This window comes from Arachis duranensis, chromosome 6 (assembly GCF_000817695.3).
Source record: "Arachis duranensis cultivar V14167 chromosome 6, aradu.V14167.gnm2.J7QH, whole genome shotgun sequence".
In the NCBI taxonomy this organism is placed as follows: domain Eukaryota; kingdom Viridiplantae; phylum Streptophyta; class Magnoliopsida; order Fabales; family Fabaceae; genus Arachis; species Arachis duranensis.
Window position 1 is genome coordinate 105,469,975 of NC_029777.3, and position 23,505 is coordinate 105,493,479.

The following is a 23,505-nucleotide window of genomic DNA, read 5'->3' on the forward strand; positions in this document are numbered from 1 at the left end:
CTTGTTTTACTTCGTTTTTTTTTTTTTTGAATTTGAAAAATTAAAATAGCTTATTTCATTTGATGCTTGAGATTAAAAAAATTGAATAAAGGTTAGCGTAAAATAGCGAGACCTAAATATAAAATTTAAAACAATAATAATATGTCATTGTTTAAATGAAAAAAATGTTGCATGGTGACTAATCCATTACTTAACTGATAAGAACCTGGATAGAAGCTTGTGCAGCAAGTTTCTCAGCAATGTTAACAGAATCAAAATGAATTCTGCAATAATTAAGAATCTCAATTACAATAGTGGTCTGATCTGTTTTCTATACCAGCAAAATGTTCATCTCTCTAACTGCACTTCCAGCTCATCATGCTGACTGTACAAGTTAACCACCTTAACAAACTAACGGAAAAGGAAACTAACATAACTAATTAATAGAAAAGGAAACCATCAGAACAAGGAAATGTTTCTTCTAACTAATCACTTCTATCAACAATTATTCCACTTATGTGAATTCGACCCCTTTTTTTTACAACTACAAAACCATAAATATTAAGTTGTCTTTCACAAATAAATTTTATTAATTTATATGTGTAAATTTTAAAAAATATAGATACAATTATATTAATTTATGTATGTAAAATTCTGATAAATATAAGTATAAATTATATATTTTTTATATGCAAAATATATATAAATATAAATATAAATTATTGCAGACGAAAAATAATAATATTTGCTAACTATATAGCATTGCTCTTTATATATTTAAATAAATTGTTTAACCTAATACGTGTTTACGTAAAATTTATTTTTATCTGAATATTCACCATCATCGTCGTGTTGATCACTGCATAACTTTAAATGCAAGCAACAAGTATTGAGCTAACAAAGGCTGAATCAAGATATATAAAAAAATAATAATATGATTATTTAAGTTATCTAAGTTTCTAAATAAGCATTTAGTTAGAAATGAGTCCTCTTTATATTTTTTGAGGAATATATTCTCTATTTATTAAGAGTCTCTCGCTAACTACTTATTATACATAGAAGACGAAATTTGAATTCCAAATACTTGTTTAAATAGATAAATAAAATGATTATTCAACCAATTCAAATTAATTAAAATAAATATTAATTATTTTAAATATTTTTAAGTTGAGTCTGATCTGTTTTCTACACCAGCAGAATGTTCATCTCTCCAACTAATTCTAACTGAACTTCCAGCTCATCATGCTGACTATACAAGTTAACCACCTTAACAAACTAACGGAAAAGGAAACCAACAGAACAAGGAAATGTTTCTCCTAGCTAATCACTTCTATCAACAATTATTCCACTTATGTGAATTCGACTCCCCTTTTTTTTACGACTACAAAATCATAAATACTAAATTGTTTTTAACAAATAAGTTTTGCTAATTTATAGTGTAAATTCTAAAAAATATAAATATAATTATATTTATTTATGTGTATAAAATTTTGATAAATATAAGTATAAATTATATTTTTTTTATATACAAAATATATGTAAATATAAGTACAAATTATTGTAAACCAAAAATAATAATATTTGCTAACTATGTAGTATTGTTCTTTATATATTTGAATAAATTGTTTTAACATAATACATACATGTTTCCATAAAATTTATTTTTATCTGAGTATTCACCATGATCGTCATGTTGATCACTGCATAACTTTGAATGCAAGCAACAAGTATTGAGCTAAGAATGGGTGAATCAAGATATATAATTATCGCATAGAGCAAGCAACATGTAGAACAAGTTAGAATATGTTCATTAATTAATTTGCTCATCACACATGATTCCATTACTTTAAGAAAGAGATATGTGCCTTTCTTGATGCATGATGGATAAGTTATCCATATTCTCAGCTACTACTAGTATATATAGAGGTGAGTATGTAAATACATGTTATTATCGAAAACCAAATACTAAAATGGCAGAAATAGCAGTAAACCTTGTTGTTGACAAACTAATCCCATTACTGAAAAATGAGGCAAAGTTGCTGAGTGGCGTGCGTGGACAAATCGAAAGCATCAGCAACGATCTACGGCTGATGCGAGCATATCTGAGGGACGTAGATGCAAAGGCGGAGATGGAGGCAGAGAACTCTGATCAGAGCAGAAAGGAGTGGGTTGCTCAAATGAGACAAGTTTCCATCCGCATTCAAGATGTCATTGACCTTTACTTGTACAATCGTCGTCGTGGAAGGCGAAACGCCGTTGCTGGGGTTCTGTGCAAAATTTGTGACTTGCTCAAAAGCTGTGTAGCCCGCCATGAGATTGCGTCTGAGATTGGCGAAATCAGAGAGTCAATAAATAGCCTGAAGAAAGCAAGAGAACTGTATGGCTACTCCAATGCTGCTGCAGAATCAAGCGGCGGTCGCACTTCACCGCAACGGCATTACCTTCGACTGCGAGCCAATTTCGCTGAGGAAGAAGAGCTTGTGGGGATTGAACATGCCAAGAAAGAGCTCAACAACTGGCTCTCAGAAGGCGCTGCTGCTCGCACAGTCATCGCTGTGGTGGGCGAAGGCGGACTTGGTATTATTCTTCCTTCTCTACTTTTTATATTATGCTTCTCTCTCTACAATTCAAAAATATTACATCCTAATTATCAAGTTATACTTGTGTCTTAATCTAATTTTAAAATGATTTATTCTGGTTTTTCAAATTGACATCTAATAACTACAAATCATGATAATTAATTTGTTTTTATCTCAATTTATTTCATATGAATTTTTTAACAATTAAGATTAAGATTATAAATATTTCGTTGGGAGTAAATTATTGAGATAAAAAAAAGTTAATTGCCAATTATTTGAAAGTCTAGTGATGAGATAGCTGTTAATTTATTTTAATATGTTGTTAACGATTTTTTAACAAAAATAATGATAGAGATTAATGTGAATCACAAAATATTAAGTTCGGAGAATTTGGATCCTCTAAATTTTAAATTTTTACTTTAGAGGATAAAGTGTGATCTTCCACTATTGAATGTTTTTTTTATATTTTTTTTAATCCCACTTATGAAATAAATTGTAAGAGATCATATTTTACTCTCTAAAATAAATTTAAAATTTAGAAAATTCAAATCCAAATGACTAAGTTAGGAGATCAAATTGAATAAATTAAAACTTTAAAAATTAAATTAAAATGAGTATAACTTTATAAATGAATATGAGTATTAATTCTCTAATTACCACTAGGTACTAACATTCGGCCATTCCTATTAGAATCCTGGATACAATTAGCTAATAATCATCCAAAAACACTAAAGATTGGTTTTCAAGTAAAAATTTAGGAGTAGTACCAAGTTAATAAATCATGTTTAAAATAATAATTTGTTAACACAAAACATGTTTTTTTTTATGTTCTAGGGTTTTGTCGATCACTCTATCCGTGAAGCTTTTCTTTTATTGATAAATTTATAAAATTTTGACATTTATATTTTTAATAAAAATGTGAAAAAAAGAAAGAAAAATAAAACACTTACAAAAACACAAAACTCTATAAAATAATAAAAAAGAGAAAGTTTGATCAATAAGAATATATCTCATTGTATATTGAAGTAAATTGTTGCCACATTAATATAGTATTTTTATATTATGTTTTTATTAATAATAAAAAGGTAAAATCGTATACAATTAGATGTTATAATTGTTTAATCAATTTATCAAATTTATATTTATTTTTCTCATATAATATAGCATTTTTATATTAATAAAGCTAAGAGTAAACAATTAAGGAAGTACCTACTCTCTAATTTTTTATTTGAATATTTTATAAATGCATTATTTGGTTATATTTGTATTTAATTTATACAAAGAATAAAATTAAAATATTTGAAGTATAAAATGTTATTGAAGTTTTCGTTTTCTATCCAAAAAATTTTCATTTCTATACCCTCACTTTTGGAGGTACTAAAATACCAAAATTTTGGTAATAGTCTCTAAATTAACAAACATGATATTAAATCCCAATCTTCTGTTTCAGTACCCTAAAACAAATGCTACCAAAGAGTTTTTTTTTTTGTTAATCTATTTCCATTAAATATTTTTCTATAAGTAATTATTTTTTAATTATGGTTCTTTAATTTTATCTTAGACGCTTTTATACATATTTTGGTCATGTATGATTTAAAACAGGTAAAACGACTCTGGTGAGAAATGTATACAAGCAAGAACAACAAAAGCACTCTTTTGATTGTTATGGGTGGGTGGATGTATCTCGCTCACTCAAAGGAGTGCAGTTGTTCAAGACTTTGCTGCGGAGCTTTCATGATATGAAAGAAAGCAATGTGGACAAGAACCTTCATGCTTTGATTGAAGACACAGGAGAATACTTGAAAGAAAAGAAGTACCTAATAGTACTTGATGATGTTTGGGAGACAGATCTATGGGGAACTGTGGCATTGGCATTACCGAAATGTAATGGAATGATAATGATTACAACAAGAGACACGGGTGTTGCTGATTCTTGCAGAGTGTCAGCAAAAGTTCATACCTACCCACTGAAGCCTCTAGAACCCGAAAATGCCTTGAGACTCTTCCATTCGAAGGCATTTCAATTTGGTTCCAAGAATCCCTCTGAAGAGTTGATGAAGCTATCTGAAGAGTTCACAAAAAAGTGTGATGGTGTGCCACTTGCAATTGTGGCTATAGCCTCTCTTCTGTCAACCAAGAAAGAAAGAGTCTCAGAATGGAAGGCGGTGTACAACAGCCTTCAATCAAAGCTTGCAAGCGATTCTCATCTTAAAGGTTACCATCAGGCACTGTCAGAAAGCTATCAGGATCTTAGTTACCACCTCAAGTCATGTCTCTTGTACTTTGGCCTTTTTCCCGAGCAATACGCAATCAAGAGGGCGAGGCTCATCAATTTGTGGATAGCTGAAGGGTTTGTGGAGTGCAGAGAGCACCAAACTCAACAAGAAGTTGGAGAAGAGTACTTAGCTGAGCTCATTGCTAGGAGCTTGGTTAAGGTAGCTGATGTGAACCCTTACCACGGCAGAGTTAGGAAGTGTAGAGTTCATGATTTGATGCATGACTTCATTGTGAAGAAATGTGAAGAGTTCAACTTCTGCCAAGTGAAGAAAGGTAACCCGTTTTGTTTTGATAAATGGAGTTGACGTTTATCAATTGGCACAAATGTTGACTTTGCTGATAGAAACCAATGTAGCTTGTTGCGTTCTTTCCTTCTTTATGATATTAATCATATTATAGAGGAGGAAATGATAAGCACTTTTGTGAACTCACTTTTCTCTAATTTCAAGCTCTTGGTGACACTGGACTTTGAAAACATACCACTTGGTCATCTTCCAGAAACAATTGGAAACTTTGTCCACTTGAAATACCTAAATTTAAGAGATACCAACATTGAGACCATCCCCAAATTCATCGGAAAGCTCCGAAACCTGGAGACTCTTGACCTAAAAGAGACCAATGTGAATGATCTTCCAGTGGAGATTTACTCACTTACAAAGCTGTGTTATCTTAATGTGCGTACGAAAGCGAGGGATTGTGTGAAATTAAAGAGAGGGGTTGCAAATTTAACGGCCCTACAAAAATTAGCCTGGGTTGATGCAAGTGATGTTGTTGGGGAACTGAAGAATTTGAAGCAATTGAGGAGTTTGAAGATCCAAAATGTTGTTAGAAAGGATGGAATGCGGTTGTGCAATGCTATAGAGAGCATGACCAATCTATGCTCATTGTTCATAGGTGGCAAACACAATGAAATCCTTGAATTGGAGTCACTAACTAGTCCTCCTCCACAACTTGAGCGTCTTTACTTATTTGGAAGTGATTCAGGAGCAAAGGTGCCAGGTTGGGTTTTTAGACTCAAAAATCTAATCACGTTGCACTTGGGAGGGTTTAAATTCACACAAGACGAATTGTGTCTTGTAGGGCGCCACCTGCCAGAATTGATGCAACTTTATCTCCGCCCAATCGAGCTTGATGAATTAAACATCCAAAAGGGGTGGTTCGGGAAACTACGATCACTCATCCTAGCGGATTCAACATTGAAAGCTATTAGAATAGATGAAGGATCACTGCCTTGCCTCGAAGACTTCTTCCTCCCATTTTGGTATTGGAATCTAGAAGCAGTACAAGTGCCAGATCATGTTCGGAAACTCATGCTATATATACGCTAAAGAGCACCCGTCACTTGTTGACATTTCAGCAATATCATGTGGTTACTGCTTATTCATTATGTACATACACTTCTATATTTTCTTTTACACTTGTAAACATTAATGTACAATTATGTTCAAAATTGTTCTTTGCTTTTTCATATAGTAACTTATCGCTATTAACAAAGCTTCGCACATGTCATCTATATCTTAGTTGCTATATATTAAGCTCCACACTTCTTAAACCAAATAACTAATTACATTCAGGAACGTAACACTCGTTACTTACCAAATGTACAATATTTAAATATTTTAGAGAATAATGACTATGATAAATATAATTGTTTATAGCTCCTCCCAAGTACTCATACTTATTATCTCCATCATGAGTTGCTCCCAGCCCCATACACAACAAATTAAGAATAAAGAGAGGGTTGCTTTTACGCTATGAATCAGTGATTTGTGATTTGTGATTTGATAAAATAATAGTAATGACTAGGTTTGATTGAATCTCTCGCCGATTAATATTTTAGGGTAATTATGATGGTCAAAGAATCTTTGACTTTAACTCATGTTTGTCCCAACTTGGGATTATTGACCCAATTATAGATGCACAATATAATAATGGTTTGTACACTATTTTATTTTATATTTCATAACTTTTTACTATTCATTATTGAGTTGAGATGAACTATTTCATGTGAATTCATGATTTAGTTACTCATATTTCTATTCATTTTACAAAACTCTCACCCCTATTTTTAGTTTTATACCACCACCCACGTCCTTATTCTTATATTTTTATTCATAAGATGTATGCGCGAATTAAATATGTTATAGCATGTGCAGAAAACGCACTACCAGTAAGAAAATTTTGTTGATTAGTAGTGCTTAGCAACGGGCATGTGTTTGAATTTTCGTTTCCATCCATCAATATCAATATTTATGTAGGATTAGATTTTTTTATTTTTGTGACTTATGGAGGATTAGAATATGCTTTGGTCATCATTGATCAACTTGTTTGATTTTTCAATAAATAAATAAATATTACTATTTAAATAATAATTTTGTTAAAATTAGTTCTTAAACTTAGCAAATTGAACTTGCTAATCTCACAGAGAAACTTAGCAAACTACATACTTAATTCAATTTTGACTCTCTAATAATTAATAATCAGAGCTTTTATGGACAATATCACCTTCCAAAACCCATTTAATTTGTCAGAAGCTTCACACTTTAATTTGCATGTCAACTCTAAATTAGGAAATGTAAACGATTTTAATTGCACATACACACTCATATAATTACGTATCTCTAAGAAGGAACTGCGCCATGCTTTTTAAAATAACGATGGCTTTTATTTTTTGATTTCATTGAAAAAAAGTACAGACATTTCCACTTATAATCTCTATCTAGTTGGCTAGTTTTTTTGGAAATAGACTAGTGTATTATCTAATGTTATGATTAGGTTGAGTATTTTCTTTTTCCTGTAATGTGGAGATAAGAAATTTGAGAATTAGATTTTATGTTGAGATTTTATAAGTATAAAAATTCTTAAATTAGTAATTTTAAAATAATAAAAAATTTATAAATATAAATTTGACATTCAGATTTTAAAAAATAAAAAATTATAAACATAAATCTGATCTACGAATTTTTGTTTAAAAATAAAAGATTATAAACACAAAACATACTCTCTCTCCAATATTAAAAATAAAAAGTCTCTCTAACTATCTTGGTAAATGAGATATTATTTCACCAATTTTAAATAGAGAGTAGCAATTTTATATTTTTAGTTTATTTATTTATTTATTTATTTTTTTGAGTGACATCTTTTTAATCTTTCTTAATTTGCTGCATAATGATGTATTCAAAGATACTGCAGTTCAAGTTTCACGGCATGGGGCACTAAAGACAAGTCATTATCCACAATTTTCTCCATACTCACATGAAGAGAATCAAAATGATTGCGACCACATAGATTTCATATTTTTCCTTCGAGAAAACAGGGGACCTAATGTGCCTTTTTCCATTTTTCAAAAAAAAAAAAGAATCCTTCAAAACTTTAGGTTAAAAAGAGTAATGATAAAATAAACTGCTTTCTGGTTAAAAAAATATTGACCTTTAGATTTTAATATTTATATATATTACAGTTAGAAATTACATTAATTAACGCTAGTAGCTACTAGCTAATAGCAATATATTTTTTTTTCTATTGCGGCTATTTAATTAAAATGATGGCCAAATAATAGTTTTCGGAAAATAGACATATCTGAAAATATTTAGTAGTAAGTAGAATAAACCAAAAGACATGTGAATTGTTCATTGAAATACCTATTTCATACTTGCAACTTGCGATATAGACAAAACTATAGTTCATAGCCAAAGAAAAACAATAGAAGGTAGGCAAATTTGCATGAGCATATAAAGGTTTACATTTTTTTATTTACGTTCAATCTTAAATAAATGTCTACAATTCATTATACACATAAGTTAATAAATAACTAGAAATATCTTAATATTAGATTGTAAAAAAATATCCTTATTAATTATTATTCTTTCCTATATTTTACTTTTTTATCCAATTATTCTCTCTCTTTTTTAAAAATAATAATATGGTTATTTAAGTTATCTAAGTTTTTAAATAAGCATTTAGTTAGAAATGATGAATGGTCTTTATAATTTTTTTTACGAGGAATATCATATGACTGATAGAATTTATTACTTTTTGTTAGCAATTAGTCAGCAATATTAAAATATGTGAGTTAAAAATATATTATTAGATTGTTAGACTAAAAAAAATTTATTAATAGCTAAAAATATTAATAAAAAAATTTTTCCTGAGTCTTAAACATTTTTTCTTCTACACTATTTGATTATGCAATATGTTTCTTTTTTTTGCTGGGAGTTATCTCTTTTCTTGCTATGATGACCCATGTGATCCACAATGTAATTCTCTTATGGAATCATAATACCTTTGTAAAAAAAATTAAAAAAAAAAAGATTATTTAAGATTGAATGTAGTACCTAAACTTAAAATGCCATTTACTAAATGAGCAAGAAAATATATAAAATCAAATTCGTCTAAAATAAAAAATTATTAAAATAATAAAATAATTAAATTCAAATATAATAAAAATTATAAATTTAATAATAATTAACTCTTTCCTTTATCATTTATTAATTTTCTCATTCCAGAGAATCTTCACTCAAATATACGAGAGTGACACTAGATTACCGCAAAAAAAAATTGTCCATAATTTGAGGCTCGCTAAGATTTGAAACAAAGGAAAAAGAAATATCTTAGATGTTAAAATTGTTGTGGGCCCATGTGCATAACTGGTTGCCAGGTTGTTTAGAAAAAGAGTGGCTTGTCTTTGATCCAAAACTCCAACTACAAAAACCCAACCCTTCCATTTCACACTCACTCATAAACACACTATTTTTTCATTCTCCCAAAAATCACAAACATGGCAAGATCACAACAGAGATACCGAGGTGTGAGACAAAGGCACTGGGGTTCTTGGGTCTCTGAAATTCGCCACCCCATTTTGTAAGTGCACTTTCTTTAACTTCCATAATATATATCCCATGCAATTTCAAATTCTAAAAACGAACTATAATTCAAATAATATAGTCTTTTTATACTTATTTAAAAGTTGTTAATTTGAATTTTTGTATCTTTAAAAAAAATAATAAGACTATTAATTAAATTTTTTTATAAAAAATATATAATTTAAAATTTAATATATTTTTTATGTAAAAAAAAAGTTGAAAAAAAAGTTCATGCAAGTAATATATTTTTTTCCCTCTAAAAGAAAAAAAATTATTATTTATAAATAATTTGCAGGAAGACAAGGATATGGCTTGGAACATTTGAGACAGCTGAGGATGCTGCTAGAGCCTATGATGAAGCAGCTAGGCTTATGTGTGGTGCAAGAGCAAGAACCAATTTCCCTTTCAACCCTAACACCACCAACAACGTCTCTCAATCTTCTTCTTCAAAGCTTCTCTCACCAACTTTGACCGCAAAATTGCACAGATGCTACATGGCTTCTTTGCAATTAACTCGCCAACAAGATCCTCAAAGGGTACTAGTGCCCAATCATAATGATAATCATAATAATAGTAACTACTCCAAAGTGCAAATTAGTGAAAAGGGTGATTCAATTGTGTCATCAAAAAAGAGAACACATGATGAGGAGGAGGAAGAGGTGAAACAAGATTCAGAGGCCAATTGGGTTGTCAAGAAAGTTAAGGGTATGGACCAAATTGGTCCACAGTTCAAGCCACTTGAAGAACATCACATTGACCAAATGATTGAGGAGCTTCTTCATTATGGCTCTATTGAACTTTGTTCTGTTTTTCCACATCAACATATTTAATTTAGTAATAAATAATCAACCTGTGTTTTTTCTATTTATTTTATCTCGTATATTAAATTCATATATTTTCATATCATGAGATTTGTATAGTGTAAATTTTATATTGAGTTTGGAGTAAGTTCTAAAGTTATCCCTAACGTTTCAATCGTCCAATTTAAGTTTTTAACGTTTCAAAATTAGCTCAATGTTGTCCTACCGTTAGGAATCCGTTAACAGAATTGATGGGGGGACAAAATTAAGACGATTTTGAAACGTTAGAGACTTAAATAGAATGAAAACATTGGGGACAAAAACAATAAATAGAAATAAATTTTAATTTTATCCTTCGATAATATCGATTTTTTTACTGTACATAATATTCAATTATTTTTTAATCATATCTAAGTAAATTATATTTAATCACGTTACTTTCATTTTAAATAAATTTTTTTATATTTTTATATTAACATATTAACATTGAGTCAATTTTAAAATGTTAGATACTTAAATAGGACGATTGAAACGTTAGGGATAATTTTGGACTTACTCCAAACGTTGGGAATAAAAACGATACTTTATTCTTTTATATTTCATTCGGTAATATAAAAATATTTATTAAATTAATATACGCCATAAAATAAATTCATAAAAAATATTCTTAGTAGATAAAACAATTGAGTATGATTTGCATCGGTAGTGCTTATTTTAGTTCTTCCTATAATCCCAAATCCCAAATCATGTTGCAATCTGTAAAATTTTTTATGTTTTTCTCTTGCCTTGTGTTTCTATATGATCATGACATGTTCAATTTGTTTAAGCAAGGAGTATTTGTTTGTCAAAGGGGCACGAGTTTTTAGAAAACTTGCTCTGCCCTTTATGTCAAAGATTGTAGAATTTTATGCCCTCAAATCTCTCTTGATTCTCACACAACTGTTTCTTAGTCCTTATAATGTCTTTTTTAATACTTTAACATGCATATAAAAAATTCGTTAAAGTTGCATCATTTTACAAGTTATCTGTTTTGAAAGGGGAAAATAAAAACTCTACTTAATACATTATAAGTTGATAGAAATTATTAAATAAAGGTAAAGTTAATAAAAATCTAATTAATATTATATTGAAACTAGAAAAAGAAAGAGATTTTTTTTTTAATTAAAAGTGAGACTCGAATACAAACCTTTAAATGAGTATGAAAAAATTATGTCATTTATATTATAGTTTGTTAACAGAAAAAGAAGAGATTATTAGACAAAAAATAATATTAATTATAAATTATAAACATTTAATCTTAAGTACGTAATAGCGAATAACTATACTAATTTAGTTACATTTTATTGAATAATAGTAAATCTTTAAAATAATAGGTGATTATTCGCTTTTACTCTTACTTTTTTTTAACAACAAAATTTTTTACTTCTTGCAATTAACTTTAATCCTCTGTAAAATTTGGCCTTTGTTTGGATTGCTGCTTTAAAACAAATGGACACTGGATGAGACTTTAGTGCTTATTTTAATTACAATAGCTACTTTTGCAAAAATGCTTTTATGTGAAAATAGTAGTATAAATAATTAAACGATTTCGTTAGGTAACTAATTAGGAGTGTAATTAACTAGAGTAAATTAATTGAAAAAACAGAAGATCTGTTATAAAAAAGAAAAAATAACTCTCCACTACTTTAATTTTTTGAATTTCAAAATTAGAAATACAAAAGATTGACTTGAGTTGGCTTATGTTATAGTTGGTTCTCTAAATTTTTTTATAATTAAATGATTCAATAAAATATATTAAGTTAAATATATAAAATTATTTAACAGCTTATAATACAATTTTCATTTCTACCCTAAGAGACTTTCAATATTTATCTTCATGACTCAGTATGTATAGTTCCATTTCTTTTCCCTTTCAAATTATTTTATTTTATTTATTTACTTTTTAACCAAGTCTCACTTCACTCACTTGCTTTTCATATTTTTCCTTCCTCACTAATGTGAATAGTTTAACACTTATATAATTTCTTTTCATATCTAAACCTAGTTATTATCTTTACAAAACACCATTAATAAATAAAAATTTGTTACTTATTAAAATGTTTAAAATTTCAAATTACACATAATGTATATTTCTCTAATTATTACCATCACTATTCATCATTTTTCTTAAAATATTCTGTGGTTGGTAGTGTACAATTATGCACTGTACATAGAAATTATTTTCATTACCTAAAAATTTAAGAGAATAATTGTTTAAGCTTTTTTCAGTCGTCTTTCGAGTCAATTGATGAGCTTTCAATAATTGTCAACAAAATTATATAAAAAATAAATTCAACTTTTAGTGTTTTGAAAAGACAAAAATATCCGATTGTTTATATTTATTTTCCTCAAAATTTCAACTTCTAATTAAAAATTACCATAATTTTGCTAGAAATGGTCATTATACTTTTTAAGTATGTATCAGTACTTATTATTTAAACTGAGTTTATTATTTTAAATTATTTTCATTATAAAGTACAGTTTTTCTTTTGTGAGAAAATACACACGATAAAATTGCAAGAGTCATTATTAACATCGCTATCATCGTTTGTTTGCTCAAAACGGGTATATCCCTTTTTTCTCCATGCTTAGGTAATTATATCCGTTAAGACCTAAAAGTTATAATATGCGTTTTTAGAAGTGAATATATATGTCATTTTCATGCTAATTAGTAATTACAAGGTTACCTAGTGCTATAACTTTCATATTTTTATTCTATAAATTTAAGTTATGTATATATATATAAATGTTAGTGTACGTAATGATTTCGTTTTTTAATCTTCCATTTAATTTGGTGCATGATCTACGTAGATGAAAATGATTAATCTTTATTTTGAGATGGTAGTGTTGTGTAATGTGTATGCATGAAAGTTAATTATTTAATAAACTATTTATTTAATTTATTTATTTATTGTTTACCATTTCAGTTTCGTACTATTTCAGTGTTTTGTTCAAAAATCCCCTTGCATGGAACTTTTTTGACTAATTTAGTTTAGTTTAGTTGAATGGCATTAATTAGTCCAAAGTTTGTTGGTTCCTTAGTCATTATCGATAAATCACATTATTTAATTTCTCTAGAGAGATCCTATTGATTGGGTTCAATTCATGAAATGAGAAAATAAAATTAGGTAATTCTTGATTCCTGTCACATACACCGGCAATTCTTATCCTTAGCAATCATGACTAAGACAAAATGTCACCCAACTCCTACATTATGCACATCTAATCAACTTTATTCCCATTTTTTTTTATTTTATCATTATAGTATAGCAACTTAAGAATAAACTAAAGGATATATAAAATGTTTAGGTATTACATTTAATATATAGAATAAAATCTAATTGTATAAATATATCTAAACAATGCATACATGATAATATATAAGAGTACATTATTACATGCATGTAGTTCCTCCGATCCTTTAACATTGAAAGTTTGGATTGATAATATAAAATCTTGGGTAAAATATCACATGTGACTTCTCCAAAAATTATTCTATCAGTAAAATAAACAAATAAATAAATATATTAACCTTTTCCAAGATTTAAATTATATGACACGTAATATTCTATGCATTTTATACAATATAACCTCGACTTTTCTTATTAACATAACATCATCAACAACTTTCAGTTTTACCGACGGACCAATCCACGGCTAAAGCGTCGATAATCAATAAAATTGTGTGTCAAAGTCTCATTGATAAAATTCAACCATTTTTCCCGACGCTATGATGTCATCGATAAAAATGTAATATTACTGTTATTATTATTAGCAACGCTTGAATCGTCGATAAAAATAATTAATGTCGATAATAATAAATAATAAATTTTAATTTTTAAAGTTCATCGGTAAGTTTAGAGGTGAAAATTCAGATGCAGTCGACTTTACGTGAAGTTGATAGCTAAGAGTCGTTAGATGATTTAACTGATTCGACTAAATTTTCATCTAACGACTGTCAGTTATCAACTTTACGTGAAGTCATCTGCACCTGAGTTTTCACCAAATTTAGATGATGTTTTTCTCGGGCATCTTAATTTTATTATAACCAAATATTTAAATAACTTATAGAACCAAATAATATCAAATTTATTAATTACTAAACAAATAATAAACAAACAAAAAATTCAGCACAATAAAACCCTTATATTATCTATCATTAAGGACATATGCACTATTTGACAACTACCATTACAATAAAAATAATTTTTAGTGGTAATAATATAGTAGTCATTGCATATTTTATTTAATTTATATTTTTATAATAATTATATATTTTTTCAATAAAAAAATATTTACTAGTAATTGTATAATTGTCACTCAAATCTTTTAGCAATAAAATATAAAATGACTAATATTCACTTGTTGGTAAATATATGAACGACTATTTTTATTGGTATTAAAAATAAAATAATTGTCATGGTCAAATCCTTGATAAATACAATGAGTTATAAATTAAATGATATAATCTCTTTAGTCCCATTTTTATTTAAAAATTTCGTGTTTCAGTCTCACTCCTAAATTTTTTTTAAAAAATATATAACGCTTGAAAAATAAAATTTTGATATATTGCTGACAGCCCAAGATTTTACTGCGTGACGGCTCAGCCATGGCTAATGAGCCAAACTAATCGCGCCGTTGGTAATAAGCGTTGTATAGAACAACCTCCCGTCTAATATATTATGTATAACAACCAAGGTTGCGAGAACCGAACCGATCAATAAACAGGTGAGGTGATTGGTTCACTGGTTCAATGGTTCGACCGGGATTCAAGCGGAATTCGACCGGGGTTTAACCGAAATTCGACCGATTTAATTAAATATTAAATAAAATTATTAAAAATTTAATATATAATTTTAAATATTTAAATTTCAATAAAATTTAACCTCATAAAATTTAAAATTTTTAATTTTTAATTTATAACCTAATAATAAAAAATAACAAACAAATCAGTAATACTAATAACCACTAATCATTGAATTTGCAAACATAATCATAATTTAAATTTGGAACAAACATAATCATAATTTGGAACAAACAAACAGAATTACAAAAACATATGAAATCAAATTACAGTAACAAATTAACTCTCAAATTCTAATAAAATAATCAGCATAAATACCCAAGATAAAACCTCAAAATCCAAATATAGACAAGCCAGAGAATTCAAAAGCATCAGAAAATTCAGTCCTCAATCACAAAAAATTAAAATTCAGATCCACTCACAATCCACATACACTCAATCCAAATTTAACAAATCACACCACCAATAACCCTAACTCAGAAAAAAAAATTGCAACCTAATCATCAAAAAACAGCAACTCAATAATCACAGTAACTCAATCAATAAAATGAACAAACATAAACTGAAGCAAACATAGATTTCAGTAGTGCATACTCATAATCCTAAACATTTTCGATTCCAGAATCATACAAAAACAGAAATTTAGAATCATAAAACTCAGAGACAGGCGAGACAGAGACAGACGAAGTTGTAACAAAACCCAACTGCCGGTGAAGGAGGAACATCGAGACAGAGACGGGGGAGGAATGGCGAGACAGAGACCAAGATGAGGGAGTAACGAAACTCAACTGTCGAGGAGGGTAGAACGGTGAGACAGAGACGAGGATAGGATTCAAACTGTCAGATCCTCGATCTGCAAGTCCACGACCACGACCACGACGTAGAGAAGAGTAGAAGACGGCCACGAGCTTCGACATGCAAGTCCAGAGGCGACGGCGTGGAGAAGAGGAACGACGGACAACGGCTTCAATCTGACACTCTGTCTGTCACTGCACGCGGTGACAACACCTTTTAGCTGATGAGAAGAGTTCGACGGTGGTAGAGGCGGTGGCTACTGCTTATGGTGGCTGAGAGAGAGAGAGAGGGAGGTTGTGGGTTACGCCGTTAGGGTTTGCGTGAGGGAGAGGATCTGAGGAGACAACTTTTATACGCTAAATTTCTTTTTTTTTTAATTAAAATTTTAAAACCGTTAAAAAATTGTCCGGTTTCACCGGTTTGCCAATTTACCGCCGGTTCGACCATTTTTTTGCCGGTTTTTTGTCAGACAATTTTTCATGTCAACCGGACCAACTAGAGGATTAGTTTCCGGTTAACCAGGTTGAACCGGTCGGTTCAGTTCGATTTTCAGAACAATGATAACAACAGCTTAAAACCAATAGTTGGTTTCACATGCAGTAAATCTGTAATGTCATAAACCCACACCTTAGCTTCATAGTAAAATAACTATAACTTGAAATAAATCAAAATATATTTGTAATTTCTTATTTTAATGTCATATTTATTAAAGCATGACGCTCCACCAAACGCCACTGAACCGTTTAGTGACTGTTCAAAATCGCTACAATAGCCTCTATAACTGCCACAATATGTTGGTTGTGCCGTAGTGATGATTAAATATTTTTTTATTTTTTAAACAATATATTTAATATAATAAGTAATAAAATATTGGTACTATATAACTTGTTTTTAAACAAAGATAGTGTGATAAATAATTTATTTTAAATTTTGTATTTTTTATTATTAATATACAAACAACAAATTAAAACAATGAAAACTATATATTATAATCTGAAAAGAATAATATTTAAGCCAAAATATTCAATTAATATTAAACCACTTTTTTACATTAGTCCATGATAATAATAAAAAAGTCTCATACCAGTCCATAAATTTAGCCCAACAGAATATATAAATTCCACCACAAATTTAGTTTTTATTATTTTATATTATCTTATCTTTATTTGTTATCTTTATTTGTTCATATCTTTCAAGCAAATGTGCTATATATATTTAGCTTTTACCTTTATAATTTATCAATCAAGAAATACAAAATATAACATTCTTTATCTTTGTTTTTCTTATTCTTTTACAGTTTTATTATGGTAACAAAGCCATAATATCTTCCTTGAAGATGATAGATTATTTTTCTTCTGATGAGATCACCGTGCTTTTTATCCTTTTCTTCTGTGTCATTTTTTTCTTGTCTTTTGTCACTGCTTGATACTTTTTCATCTCACCGATTAGCCTATCCTCTCCACTGTTTACCTATTCTCATGGAGAAACCGTATATTTTTCATCACCTTCCGGAATTCATCATCCTCCGAAATTTTACCATCTTTTCATAGTTTATCATCTTTTTGGCAGTTTTTAGGCAGTTCGTCATCTTTCCGGTAGTTTCGTCTGCGCTTTCTTCCGTCAGTTCTGTCTACGCTTCCTTCCGGTAGTTCTGTCTATTGGAAATTCTAGGATTTCTCAATCCCAAGATCATCTATGTTAAATCATTAAGAAATAAATAACTGAGACCGAAATTGTACCTGAATTTGTGAACATGATTGACAGAATCTAGTTCTTTGATCTTCCTCAACCAAAACTTTTTTTATTCCAAATAGGGTTGAATTGCAACTCCTCTGATAGAAAAAGAGCTACGGAGACGGCTTTGATATGTTGAGGGACCAAGATTCTGAAGTCACTATTTATATTTGATTATGGTATTCATTAAACCTTAAAATCCAAATAAAATAGTATCTCTAGTTTTATTCTCACTTAATTCCAAATCAAAAGTAATAATGACTTATTCCATTAGCATTTATAACAATAAATGAGATCATCTATATAAGTCATATAATATGAAATAGCTAATGTGATTATGTGATTATGATCAATTATATGTATTTCCCATAAATAGATTAAGAAATTATAATTTTCTAATAGTCTTCTACATGGGCTATACATATATATTTTTCTGAGATAATTAATCACATCTTATAAAATTTATGCGCACATCTGAATGCTATTTCAATTCCCTTATTAATTTAACAATCTGGTCCATCTCAAATATCAGTTATGGAATTATCGCAGCTTTTGTTACATTAATGTCGCGACGAAATCACGATGATTACCATACTAATATACTCAACGATATAAATCAGATTTGAATGAGAAAATTCAGAAATTACATGAAAAATGATCTCATGCTTATTTCTAATTGGTCCAACTTTAATATCTTTATGAGATCATAAGCCAGAGTAAAAACAAACTAAATACTTTATTGGTTCTTTGATCTTCCTCAACCAAAGCCTTTTTTATTCTTAATAGGGCTAAATTGCAACTCCTCTGATGGAAAAAGAGTTACGGAGGCGGCTTTGATATGTTGGAGACCAAAATTCTGAAGTCATTATTTATATTTGAGTATGACACCATTCAATCCTAAAACCTAAATAAAATAGTATCTCTAGTTTTATTCTCATTTAATTCCAAATTAAAAGTAAGAATGACTTATTCCATTATAGCATTTATAACAATAAATGAGATCACCTATATAAGTCATCTAATATGAAATAGCTAATGTGATTATGATCAATTATATGCATTGCCCATAAATATATTAAGAAATTATAACTTCCTAACACCGTCTGCACTTCCTTCCGGCAGTTTTGTTTTCGCTTTCTTCCGGTAGCCCTAGCTTCGCCACGCCTCTCTCTTCCATTATCTTCCTCTGCGTCGCACGTGCCTCCATGCGCTCTCTAAAGATCGCTGCTTGCTCCCCCTCTCTCTCTCAAGCGCAACATCTTCTTCTCTGTTTCTGCTGCCGGTAGTCCTAGCTTCACCACGCCTCTCTCTTTCGCGCTCTCTGAAGCTCGCTGTTTGCTCTCTCTCCCTCAAGCGTAGCATCTCCTTTTCTGTTTCTGCCGTCTGCAGCCCTAGCTCCGCCGCGCCTTTCTCTTTTTCTGTGTCACCGCATTGCACGCGTCTTATCTTTCATAAGCAATGCTCTATATATGTTTAGCTTTTAGTTTTATAATTTATCAATCAAAAAGTACAAAACACAATATTATTTATTTTTATTTTTTTATTTTTTTTACAATTTTATTAATTAGAATTTTCTCTATTTCAAAAAATATATCTGTTGAAATAAAAAATTAATACATCAAAACATTAATACATTTAATCATTTATATCTAAAATGCATTATTTGTTGAGGAATGTTAGGGGGCTAGCAAGTTTTGTAATTTATAGTCATTAATTAATTATTATTAGTATTTTTAATGGTGTGAAATTATATTTATTAGTGTTAGATTATTTTTTTTTTATTAATTAAATATTGACTAAATTTTAATAAAAGTGCTGGTCTCTAAATTTTTTTTATTTGTTTTGGAGGGGAGAGGGGGTGTTTAGAAAATATATGATATTTTAGATGTGTTTTTTTTTTTTCTCTTGAACAAATATTAAGGCAACAATGTACATGTTGGGGATTGTGTTGTTCTTGGTGTCCCATCTTTATCAGTGAAGCATTCATGATTATTTACCTGCATGCATTGGGATTGATTTTGTTCCCCACAACCATCAAATAATAAAGTTGGTTAGCCTCATGATTATGTTATAACTTTTGAATCAGCTAAAAGAAAAAAGGTTGGTTATTTATATCGTGGCATATAATTGATGAGGTCTTTCATCATTAGAAGTTTGAAAATCTTGAGTCCTATTGTGTGTCCCCCCCGTCACATTCCTCATTTTATGCTGATGTCATGTCCAACAATTATATAACCGAGTCAAATGATTAACTCCCCATATAAATATAGATAGAAAAAAAAAATTAAAGCATTATTGTTGTGGAATTTCCTCTTTTGTGCTAGCAAATCCTGTTGATTAACTAGAAACATTTACCTTCTGGTGAATAAGAGGAGGGACAAGTACTGTGTAAGTTAATACTAATAATTAGTTTTGACTTTTGATGGTAAAATTGAGTAAGCTGATGTAATCAGTATAATTGGATTATGAGCCAATCATTTTGAATTGGTTTATAAATTCTTATGTTTTAATTTTTTTAAATAATTTAATTAAATTATTTATCCAATTAAAAGAAAATAGAAATAGATAATAGATTATTAGTAGAAGGAATATAATATAAGTAGAAGAAAAATATTGTAATAATCATATGTGAAAATGAAAGGGAAAGAAATAGTTGTATGTAAATTCTATACAAATTCAAAAAAAAAAGTTTTTTGCATGAAGAGATATATAAAATATATAATTATTTATATTTTTATTTATTAACTTAAACTTTTGAAATAAATAATTTATAATAATTATCTTAATAACTGTGCATAACTAAAAAGACCATTAATTTGAGAGTGAGAGAATATTTTTAGAATATTTATTTATTTACAAAAATATAAAATATAATTTTTATCTAAATATTTGGGATATAAATATTAATATTGTCTCTAATTTTTTTATCCTATTTATTTATACTTCAAATATTTCAGAAGTGACTCAACGTTATTCTCATATTTAACCCTATAAAATACTACTAGAGAGTGCATATATTCTCAAATAAATCCTATTTTTTTATTTAGTGGAAAAAAGAACCTAGTTTTACTTTTTTACACGGATAATTGAAGAATACATACTAATGATCATGAGTCGGAGAAAAAGAGGATTTAGTATTTCAAATCTTTTATAATTTAATAATGTTTCTTTACTTTTCTGTTTAATTTTATTGATGTAATTTTAAACTTCTTTTGAATTTATTCAGAATGGTTATATCATTAGAATTTGGAACATGTAATATTTAAATGAAAACTTACATATAGTTATTTTTTACGTGAAGTAATAGCTTTTGTTCGGTAAAATAACTTTAGAACTCAAGTTAGTTTTAAAATATGATTTTTCAACAAGAATACAAGATTGATATTCTGTACCAGTGATGAAATTCAATATTCGCGGCTCCGATAATTGCTACATCTTCTGTGGTAAGAATAAAATGTTTTATGGAATTCCTTCTCTTATGAGGTGATTAAGCAGATGATGACGTTCCATTGTTGATTCAGCATATTCATTCTTCAACTGCAAATAGCTTTTATCATCGCAACTTCATAGAAAATTCGGCATCACGCAATAACATAGCTAGAATGGTTATTAATCTTTAGACAAAGAAAACTATGATAATTTTTAGTTAGTCAATATTAGTTTATTTTTTTAATTATAAAAATTTTTATTTTTTAAAAAAATTTAAAATTTAGAATTTAAAATAAAAAATATTATTTAAAATTTAAAGTAATTTTAAAAAATTAGTCAATACTAGCTGAATCTAACATTGCTCTTGAATAAATAAATGAGTTCGCATTGTACAAATAAAGGCTCTTTATTATTTTGTGGAGTTTATAGCCAATATGGCGAGAGATGATCTTTATAAGAAACTCCTCCTTTATGGTCATGGTCAAATTAGTCAAACAAAGAATAAGTGATGTATGTTACAAAAGTTATTTTGATACTTAAGTAATATATGTTATGTTACATAAATTCTTCCGTATCATTAATTTTATGGTTGAAATTATTTAGGGTGGTAACATTACTCAAACTCGCGAATATCTACTCTATTTCTATCCGTTTAGGGTGAGTAATTATTTGTCACTGTATCAGAACAGGTTTTAACAGAGCAAATTTTTGGACGGGACAAGACGGGGTCGAATTTAAGTTAAATCCGTCCCTATCCGCACCGTATATATAGTATATGTAATATATATAAAATAATTAATAAATGATTAATAATATTGTATTATATTTAAATTTTTATTTTAATTTATGTTATGTATGTAAATGATAGTTATATAAATTTTAAAATTTAATTTTATTTGTTGGATTTTAATAATTATAGGGACAGGTAGGGGCGAAATAGATACCCACAAAGGCGAATTAGGATTTAAGTAACATTTTACTACCCGCAGGTAAGAGTAGGGTGAGTTCGATACGAATTTCTGTAGAACAAACACTACCAGAAACACGGTAGTTTACCACGGAAAAATACTCACGAACAAGAAGTAGTGGCAAATTTCCATGATCGTGGTAATCACTTGCAACGTTTTACTTTTCCGTAGCTAAATTGTGCGGAAGTTTTTCACGTTTTTGTTTGTCTGTGGCCAATTTGAGCTGAACTCTCTCAATTGCCACAAACTCAATGTTCACCGTGGCGAAATCAAACTATGTCTACTTTCAAATTACACGCTTCTAGAGTGTTTCCTTCCATCCATTTCAAAAATTTTATATGTAGTTTCTACCATTTCCAAATTTAAACCTTAATAATAAATTTCAATTTTTAATGGTGCAAACTTATCCAATTCATCTATAGTTGATTTTTTCTCTCTCTTTTTTCGCCATTTTCAATTGATAAGACATGCATTAGTTGAAATAATATAAAAAAATACATGCTTATAACTTTAATTAATTGAAAATGAATGTTAAAAGTATAAAATTCATGATAAAAAGAGTACATTTTTTTTGTCCCTACCTCACAATATGTATTAGTTTTCTTAAATTTTATTTTTTATTATCTTTTTATTAATTTAATAAAAAATATTTGACATAAATTAACCTAGGTTTATTTCTAAAATAGTTACAAAATTTTAATTTTGTGTCTGACAATTTTTTTGTATTTTTTTAAATTCAATCAACCAAAATTCATAATTCTAATTAATACGTACTGTTTTTGAAAATAGTATATAATTATAATTTCATATTTTTTTATTATAATTAACTATTAATTTAAATTAAAAATCTCAATTATTTCACTGAAATAAATGAATTCTTTGACAAATTCAGACTATTTTTCAATTTTTTTCGTATCCTTAGTAATTCAGCGTTGAGTAATGGAAGATGTATCATTTGAAATAGTATAAAAAGAGTACATACTTATAACTTTAATTAATTGAGAATGAATGTTAAAAGTACATATAAAATTTATGATAAAAGAGTACTTTTTTTGTCCCTAATTCACAGTATACATTAATTTTTTTAAATTTTATTTTTCTATTTTTTAATTATTTTTTTATTAATTTAATAAAAAATATTCAACATAAATTAGCTTAGGTTTATTTTTAAAATAGTTACAAAATTTTAATATTTTCTTTAAATTCAACAGGCCAAAATTCATAATCCTAATTAGTATG

At 28.5% G+C, this 23,505-nt stretch overlaps 2 protein-coding genes across 2 annotated transcripts; both read left to right on the forward strand.

The window, feature by feature from the left end:
* Nucleotides 1-1,949: 1,949 nt before the first annotated feature.
* On the forward strand, nt 1,950-5,170 carry LOC107495401 (disease resistance protein RPM1-like). The gene is made up of 2 exons (XM_016116551.3): nt 1,950-2,556; nt 4,161-5,170. The coding sequence occupies exons 1-2, from the start codon at nt 1,950-1,952 to the stop codon at nt 5,138-5,140; spliced, it is 1,587 nt and encodes a 528-aa protein (XP_015972037.3). The 3' UTR covers nt 5,141-5,170.
* Nucleotides 5,171-9,612: 4,442 nt separating this feature from the next.
* LOC107495421 (ethylene-responsive transcription factor ERF003) lies at nt 9,613-10,565 on the forward strand. The gene is made up of 2 exons (XM_016116569.3): nt 9,613-9,695; nt 9,993-10,565. The coding sequence occupies exons 1-2, from the start codon at nt 9,613-9,615 to the stop codon at nt 10,525-10,527; spliced, it is 618 nt and encodes a 205-aa protein (XP_015972055.1). The 3' UTR covers nt 10,528-10,565.
* The last annotated feature ends 12,940 nt before the right edge of the window (nt 10,566-23,505 follow it).